This window comes from Hibiscus syriacus, unplaced genomic scaffold (genome assembly GCF_006381635.1).
Source record: "Hibiscus syriacus cultivar Baekdansim isolate YM2019G1 unplaced genomic scaffold, ASM638163v2 tig00110570_pilon, whole genome shotgun sequence".
NCBI classification, from domain to species: Eukaryota; Viridiplantae; Streptophyta; class Magnoliopsida; order Malvales; family Malvaceae; genus Hibiscus; species Hibiscus syriacus.
The window spans coordinates 613,328-622,425 of NW_024062785.1; the positions used below are offsets into that span (position 1 = coordinate 613,328).

Below are 9,098 nucleotides of genomic sequence, written 5' to 3' on the forward strand. Positions count from 1 at the left end.
CGTAGAGTTGTGGTTGTTCTGTTTCTGGTATTGGATTGGGAGGTTCTTTTTTGTTGTAAAAATTAGAGGAAATTTTGCATTTGATTCATATGAACACGAAGATAGACATTAAAATTTTGCATTAGAGGAAATTATGGAGGTTCTGTTTCTGGTATAGTGGTGTTGTTATTGCTTTGCATTGTGTAACAAGAAGAGAGGTTGTGGAAGTACAAGTTGAAAATTAAATGTGCGTATAATAGTTACATAGATAGACATTGCTCTTCACCAATTAGTGTTTCTTTCTGAAATTGACAATATACACATATGCATCAATTCACACCAAACATTGTTTGCCTCTTTTATTTCCCTTTTTACTTTTACGCGTGCCATAACAATTCTCAGTTTCTCGTTTATTTTAGAGTGATTGTATAATGGTAGTGGCTGTAAGATGTGCCAGTAATTCTCAGTGTGAACTTTGCTATGAAGAACTATTCGAACGTTGATCAGAGCTTTATCTAGTGGCTAATATATTCTGTTAGTATGGCAGCATGAATTTCCAGAAATGAACTTACTATGAAGCTTTGTTCTGCCGTTCTGCCTGATCCAATTCTGAGTCATTTACATTGATTCTTGGGATGTTGTTGGAATGTACTGGAAATGATTTGTAGGTATCGTATTTTTCTTCAATTTTGAACTTCTTCTGAGACAACCTGTGTGTTTTGCAGCCATGACAAATCAACAGCTAATGTATAGAGGAAACCAGATGATGGATGAGACTGATCAAGCCATTGGCAGGCTAAGAACGTACAAACTTTTGATGCATTACATTTTGTTAACAAACGTTGCATTTTCCTCAACCTAGAAATGATTTCTTTATTTATTATTGTCATCCTTTCATTCATATTTTATTTATTTAACATCTTATGTTAATAGATTAGCAGAAACGGAGAAGGAGCAGCGACCAACAGATGATTGCAACCAGGCAGTTGAAAATGAGAATGAAGCCGACTCCGGTTTAGGAAATGCTGGTAATCAATGGTGGGGGATCATAAAGGAAATCCAGATGATTGTTTTCGGTTTCATCACGTCTCTCCTCACAAGCTTCAACAACATAGGGTAGGTCATACTTCAGAGAACTGACAATCTTTTCCTTGCTAATTAATCATACGAGTAAGAGGAAAAGTTGAAACCGAAGTTTATATATATGCAGTCATTGTACGATGCTTGGTAGCCCCACTGCATCTGCAACAAGCATTTCTGTTTTATTTATGAACCAGCATGCTTTATGTCGTTATTTTGTAGTTGAAATAGCAAGCAAATGAGATGCAGATTTCTTTGTAATGCAGCTATGGAACGAGAGGCTGACTTCATTTATGGATTTTGTTTTCTTGACAGAGTTTTGGGTCAATTATATTGTTGCTTACTTTACCGTTATTATTTGTTATTCATGTCAACATCTAAATCTATTTATTATTCATACGGAATCTTATAATCTGAGAGTATCTTTTTATAATATAATAAATATTATATCTTAGATAACAAAAATAATTTATATTTTTTTATTAATATGAATATCTATGAAGAATTTTTATAATGTAAACATTTTTACATAAATTATGTAAATTTTAATATTAATAAAAATAAAAATAATACATTATATATTTAAATACTCAAGTAATATATTATCAACAAATAGAATTTTTATATAAATAATTTTTATATAAATATGTAGAATTTTACTTGTTAAAAAATATAAAACAATGACAATTTGTTAAAATATACATTCCAGTAATATTTTATTCCTTCAACCAAACACTGTAATCTTACATTCCTGCCAAACCAACCAAACACAGTAATGTAACATTCTCAGTAATCCTATTCCCTGGTAATCTTTTATTCCCACTGGTAATCTTACATTTCGTGAACCAAACGCACCCTTAATCATTTGATATTAAACGCTCACACATTTAACATTTATGATGTTTGAACTCGAGACCTCAAAGAGTAATAACAATTCTTTTACCGCTGAGGTCACTCTCAACCATTTTAATTTTGAATTAATATATCATTGAACAATTAAGAGATAAATGACGTGTTGACATTAGGGATGGCAACGGGACGGTTTTGGGCCGGGGATTGGTCCTCCGTCACTGTTTAAAAAAATTGTACCCGTCCCGCTTAAAAAACTGTGAGGATTTAAACGGGGATCCCCATCGGGTAATCGAAGAAAACTGCGGGGAAACGAATATCCCCGTTTAGCATAAACGATTATTTAAACGGGTAATTTTCACCTCGGGGATAACCGACGTGAAAATTACCCGTTTAAATAACCGTTTACCTTAGATGGTTATTTTTCACCGCGGGGATCCCGTTACCGTTTAAATTTCACACGATGACACGAGTTATTTAAAAAAATGTCATTATCGGATCTAAACTTACTTGAAACGCCAAACACCACCAAATGCATCCAAAATATAAAAACAAAACAATTCAAATAGACAAATATAATAACGACTAATAATATAATGTTTCAACTTTCATAAACGAAATCAAATAGCAGGGAATGTGAAGATCGGCAAAACAAGACTTGAGAGCAGCAACAGGAAAAGTGACAAGTAGGTCAAGTTGTGTTCTCCTAAATCCTTATATCCTTTTTATATATATTTTTAATTTAATTTAAATTTATTAATATTATATATATATATATAAAATAATTATTTCTAATATTTATCGGGTCGGGTATTCGGGTAATCGAGACGGGATTACCAAATCCGCCCCCGTTTAAAAAATTCGATTTTTCCCCGTCTCCGTCCCCATTTATCATCCCCGAACCCGACCTGTTTAATTCAGTTTTCGATTTTCCATGATGGATTCGGGTTTTTTTTGCTATCCTAGTTGACATGAATAACACATTTTTTTATGCATCAATTTTTTATTAAATTTTAATGTCTTTAGACATTAAACTTTTCAATTATCATTGACATTCAATTATTATAAATCATAATTCGTGAGAATATAGATATTTGTATTTAACTCTTGTTTTTTCTGTAGATTAATTTTTTACAAAATTCGTACACAATTTTTCAAAAGCTCCAAGAAAATATCACGTTCGGGAGGAAAATTCTTTTTATACAGAAAGAATCCATCGATAACATCAGTTTCTTCTACGTCTTCACCTCCTTTATTATTATTATTAGTATTCATTTTTAATTACAGGTTTTCTTCATAGTCGTCTTGATCAGTTGTGACATCGTCTTGATCAGCTTGATTGTTTTCAGCGAAGTCCGTGGATGACGCGGTGGAGCTGTTTCTCCTGTGCGCAGCAGCCTGGAGGACGTGGCTGTAATTTCCTTTCACCATGAACAGCTGAGCGAAATGGTGCTTGCAGGACAGCACGTCTTCGAGGGCCGCGTACGACGAGTGTGTCAACGGACACCCGCCGTTGGCGCACCTGAAGCATGTCTTGTTGTAACATTCACCTTCCATGGTAACCTTTTCTAGAGGATACACTGTTTTCTTGCAAGCAGCACATTTGTCTAGGGTTCCAGAGAACATGGATGAAAGTTTGTTGGGAGTCCTCGGCTGCAACAATTTTTTTTCACAGATTGCATATTACAAAACTCAAAATAAAATATTCTAATTATACCAAAATTATAAATCATATATACCTGATCGTCTTTCTGTCGGACTTCGCTGTAAAGGTTGTAATCAAAGAAAATCGATATCGTTAGCCCTAGCCATGCAGGTGGATGATATTTGGATTCGGATAAATAAATGATACAAATTTTACCTGATTGAAAATTCTTACTAAAATTGCCAGATTCCTTAAATAGTTGCTCAAAATGAGGCTTGCAATACAAGACTCCATCCATGGATAGGGATGGCAACGGGTCGGGTTCGGGCTGGGTATTGGTCCCTCCATCCCCGTTTAAAAAATCGGTACTCGTCTCCGTTTAAAAAACCGCGGGGATTTAAAAGGGGATTCCCGTTGGGTAATCGGGGAAAACCGCGGGGAAACGGGTATCCCCGTTTAGCACAAACGGTTATTTAAACGGGTATTGGGCCGGGTATTGGGTCGGTATTGGGCCGGGAATCGGGCCGGGTATATATATATATATTTAAATTAAATATATATATATATTTTTATTTAAATTAAATTTATTAATATTATATATATATATATATATATATATATATATATATATATAAATATTTTTAATATTTATCGGGTCGGGTATCGGGGCGGGTAATCGGGGCGGGTAATCGGGGCGGGGATTACCAAACCCGTCCCCGTCCCCGTTTAAAATAAATGGATTTTCCCCGTCCCCGTTTATCATCCCCGAACCCGACCCGTTTAATTCGATTTTCGGTTTTCCCCGTCGGGTTCGGGTTTTTTTGCCATCCCTATCCATGGAAGAGTAGGTGGTCATCTATGGAGGACAACGATCGAGACAACGAGTGTCATCGATCGAGAATAGAGAGAGACATCGACGAAAACGACTAAAAAAGATAGAAAGATACCTCGAGTTTGCCCTTGCAGTGGGTGCATATGAACCAGGTCTTATGATAGGGCACTTCTTCAAGGGTCATCATGTCAACCACATAGACGGTCTTGTCACAAGCCTTGCACTTGTCCAAAGTTCCTGTGAATGCCATTGTCTGTGTTTTAGGGTTAGAATTTGGTCGAAAAATATTGGGTTTTCTTTTTGGGTTGATCAAACAAAGGAACTGTTGGGCAAGAACAGAAAAGGCAACTTGCCCACCCTGGCTTGTGGTGTGTTCTGACAAATGAGAGCTGATGATCGGAACAATTGTTAAAATGAAAACACAAAATTTAATATAATGGATTGAATTTAACTGGATCGGTACTGTTGTGATTCAATCAATTAAAACCACAAAGATTATATGGATTCGATCTCTGATACAATTGTTTTATTCATTGATATTAACCATTAATCGGCAATCTACTTGCAAGAAAACCATTTATGGCATTAGTACTTTCTTTATAGTACATTGGAAAAGAATAAAACACAATCCCAATGAGAAATTTGGTATCACAATTTATCCTTATAAAAACAAAATAGTCATGGAAATTTTTCAGTAGAAAGATCGAATCGAGCTTCAAAATGATCAATTCCAGATCTGTTCTGCTGTTTACTTCTAAGAATCGAAACCTGAAAAATGAAAAGTATCAATATATGGAGATTAATAAATATCTCAACTCTAATAAGTAGCAAGAATCATACCTTAGGCCTTTCCATGGCACTACCAAAATATCCTATCCCAAAAGACAAGGAAGAGTAAGCAGCTGCAATCTCTATGGCTTTCAGTTTTGCCGGATTTCCTGGGACCTAAACGGATAAATCCACACCTAAACACTAAATCGATAAATGTGATAAGAAAAAGATATATTGCGGTTTGATCGGGATCTCACGCAAATAGGAGCATCGGCTTGCACAAGTAAAATCCCAGCACTTTTATCGTTATCAGCTTGACCGCTATCATGAACAATGGGGCGAAGAACTTTTGTGCAAGCAGAGGCGGGACCTGCCTGTGAACTAAGCATGGAAGTAACCCTATCAAGGTCCATTTTTAAGACGACTGAAACTTTTGTCATGCAAGGGGACATGTTTTTGTTAAAGAATCTTACAGTGATGATGAGACACAACACTCCCGAGCTGTGAATCCTTTCATTAGGTGTTCTCCGGCACCGGTAGCACAACAACCAACTATGAAAGGAGCCCCAAAGGGTCCTTTCGATGAGGCCCAACAGCCTGAACCATACATTGCTGCTAATCCCACACGACCAGAGACCTGCCATAATTTTGTGGGGAACATGTCTCATTAATTATACAGCCTCCAAGAAGAATGAAATTCAGAAATACAGATTCGTCTGAATACAGTTTCGACAAGTAATTATCACCTTCAGTGCAATACCACCACTTGAGGCTCCTGATGCTATATTTCCTTCAGTGTCAACACAAATAACTCCAACAGTGTCCATGATATTGTCCTCTTCTGATGGGCTGAGCGTACATGATTGACCGCCACTGTTCTCCACCAAGGTATCACAAGTTTGAGCATTCGAGGCTGACGTACAGATGCACAATCTTGTCAAAGCTTATTGATATGAAATATAATTCCAAACTTAAGTGGGGCAAATCTTAAAAGATAATGATCAAATATAAGTACATGCAGAAGAGACTCGAAGAAACAGCAGTATTGTAAGCAATCAGATATCAGTAAAATCATGAATGCTGGTAGAGAGGACAATGGAAACATTACAAAGCAATGCTTCTTGGTGCAAAGGCTGATATTGACATAAATTTTTTTATACAAAAGGGTGCAACAAGAACAAAGTTCATAGTGTATTAGGAAGCAAACGTAAGGAGGAATAAGAGGTCAAATCTATAAGCAAGTAAAGTTACTAAATATAATCAATGAAAAGGTATTATTCGCTCGGAAATGGAAAAAATGAATCATTTTTAATATCCGAGAGCCATTGAATACCTTGCGTTGATGCATTGTGCTGTGCATTACAAGGATTTCCTACAGAAGAAAAATCAATCTCAGCCTTGGCACCAAGTAGCATTGCTTTGTAATGTTTCCATTGTGATTTCGCCTTCAGTGTCACCAACCACTATTTTGATGTAGAAACAAGAAAATTTTACTAAAGAAACAAATGATCTATTGGAAAACATACATTGTATAAGAACTATTAAGAAGAAAAATGAACACAAAATTGCAGGAAACCCCAAACACCTGATTAGCCTCAACCATAGATTCCGGGAAGGCAATGCCTTTAGATTTTGCCCATAGACGAGCACCTTCACCGACCAAGAACCTTGGGGAAACATAAAAAAGACCATAGTTGGAAACAATAGCAACAACAATAAAAAAGAAAACTTGACAAAAGAGGAATACTTATAATAGCAGTTGTTAATTACATGGGAGGTATTCGACCCAACAAAGGAGACCCTTTCATTTGTTCCTTTACTAACAAAGCAGCAATCTGAATAGCATTTGGAACACCTGGTCTAAAACTTAACAAAATGGATACCGAGTAACTTCAACAAAAAAATACGAAATTTGATCAAAATGAAAACAAAAAACAAATACCAGGCACAGCTCCAACAGCCCCAAAAGCGCCAGATTGACCATCCATAATACTTGCATCGCATTCCACATTGCCATCTTCAGTCAAATTGGAGCCTCTGCCAGCATTAGTACTGGGATCATCCTTTTACCCCAAAAAAAACCATTTTTAATTCAAATGGATCCTACCCAAAGACCAGTATTTTGTCAGGAAAAATAAAGGAAAGAAAGAGAGAAATTGGGTTTTATTTACCTCGAGCACTTGAATAGCCGCAGCAACAGCATCAACAGATCCACCGGGACCTTTACGGAGAACGGAAGCAGCAGCCAGGCAAGCGCGTTTCATAGCCGACCTTAAAGCTTTTTCATTGGAAGGGGCGTGGTATCCGGCGCCGACATGGACGGCCACGAAAAACCCATGCTTTTCTTTGGGTTCTACCTCGCCATCCATTGATGAATCCATTAACTTGGGATTTGAAGGAGTTGGTGTCGGCGTAAAAGCCTTACTGAGTAGGTCTAGGTTTAGAAGAATTAAGGGTTAGCATTTATGTTTGCTTTTATACGAGGTTTTGGTCTCCTTTTATATTGAACAACTTTGAAATTGCGGAAAATATTGCATTGCCGATTGATCTTAAAATCATTGATTTTAAGATCACAGAAACATTAAGAATCTGTCAGTAAAATGATCTGAATCTGAGATACAAAATGACACACTAAATCTTTCATCAAAAGGACAAGGTTTCATTCCTAAGGAAAAAAAAAGAGAGAGCAGCAGGGCTATCATTTGACAGCAATGTCTAGCCTTGCAACAGTTTTCAGCTCCTTCATTTCATCTTTGCCAAAAAAAAAATGGTGGGTTAGATCAAATGAATTTTGTTTATATTGATATTTAGGCTATTAGCCATTAATGCCAGTCTCAGAATTTCCTCTTTTTAAGCTACTAGAAGAGAAAATTTTCACTTGTAACCATAGTCTTTGAACTGATTTTGGCTGTGGTTTTTTTCATCAATTTCCAAAATGGGTAAATTCTGTCTGGGTTTAAAGAATTGCATCCGTTAATGAAATCTGGGCTTGAAGATATGCTCGTTTTTGCAGCTTAACTGGATCAGGAAACAGAAAACATAGTAGCTGCAATTAATATATTGAATTAAGACGGCAAGCAGAGACGTATGGCATCAATGTTTATCTTCAGCAACCTAAATAGGGATGGTAACGGGCCGGGTTTGGGCCGGGTATTGGTCTCCCGTCCCTGTCCCCGTTTAAAAAAACTGTGGGGATTTAAACGGGGATCTCCATCGGGTAATCGGGGAAAACTGCGAGGAAATGAGTATCCCCGTTTAGCATAAACGGTTATTTAAACGGGTATTGGGTCGGGAATCGGGCCGGGTGTATATATATATTTAAATTAAATATATTTTTTATTTAAATTAAATTTATTAATATTATATATATATATATATAATTATTTTTAATATTTATCGGGGCGGATAATCGGGGCGGGTAATCGGGTAATCGGGGCGGGGATTACCTTCCCCGTTTAAAATAAATGGGTTTTCCCCGTCCCCGTCCCCGTCCCCGTTTATCATCCCAAACCCAACCCGTTTAATTCGATTTTCGATTTTCTCCGTTAGGTTCGAATTTTTTTGCCATCCCTAAACCTAAAATAAGGAGTATCCCAAAAGGTTCCTCACTGCAACAGTGTTTAGGGTTTAAGGTTACCTTCTATAATAATTAATATTATCCAATCAAGAACAAGTGTGCAGCTACAGGTACTAGAAAAGCTAGATTTTGCACAACATGCCATCGGCATAACTTGAAGAGAATGTAAGAAGCTTCAAACTTACTTTATCATGTAACCTTCATAAAATTTATTGTCTCTATCGAACGAGATATTTTACGATGTGATAAAAGAGTGTTGAGCGAATTAAAAAAATTTAACAGACTGTTTCGCTACACAATTCTGATTATATCAGCAAACAAAAATTTACAAAAGAGGGACCTGACAATACGTGACCACCGACAAG

The 9,098-nt window shown here is 36.6% G+C and overlaps 2 protein-coding genes across 2 annotated transcripts; both read right to left on the bottom strand.

The window, feature by feature from the left end:
• Window positions 1–3,189: 3,189 nt before the first annotated feature.
• LOC120132960 (LIM domain-containing protein PLIM2b-like) lies at window positions 3,190–4,760 on the bottom strand. Its single transcript, XM_039149632.1, has 5 exons — window positions 4,501–4,760; window positions 4,396–4,409; window positions 3,770–3,855; window positions 3,648–3,672; window positions 3,190–3,556 (listed from the first exon to the last, which is right to left on the bottom strand). The coding sequence occupies exons 1-5, from the start codon at window positions 4,633–4,635 to the stop codon at window positions 3,190–3,192; spliced, it is 627 nt and encodes a 208-aa protein (XP_039005563.1). The 5' UTR covers window positions 4,636–4,760.
• A 287-nt stretch (window positions 4,761–5,047) lies between these two features.
• Window positions 5,048–7,722, bottom strand: LOC120132834 (putative threonine aspartase). Its single transcript, XM_039149522.1, has 10 exons — window positions 7,328–7,722; window positions 7,099–7,219; window positions 6,927–7,011; window positions 6,742–6,823; window positions 6,490–6,619; window positions 5,903–6,069; window positions 5,630–5,793; window positions 5,414–5,537; window positions 5,226–5,330; window positions 5,048–5,153 (listed from the first exon to the last, which is right to left on the bottom strand). The coding sequence occupies exons 1-10, from the start codon at window positions 7,535–7,537 to the stop codon at window positions 5,064–5,066; spliced, it is 1,278 nt and encodes a 425-aa protein (XP_039005453.1). The 5' UTR covers window positions 7,538–7,722; the 3' UTR covers window positions 5,048–5,063.
• Window positions 7,723–9,098: the final 1,376 nt, after the last annotated feature.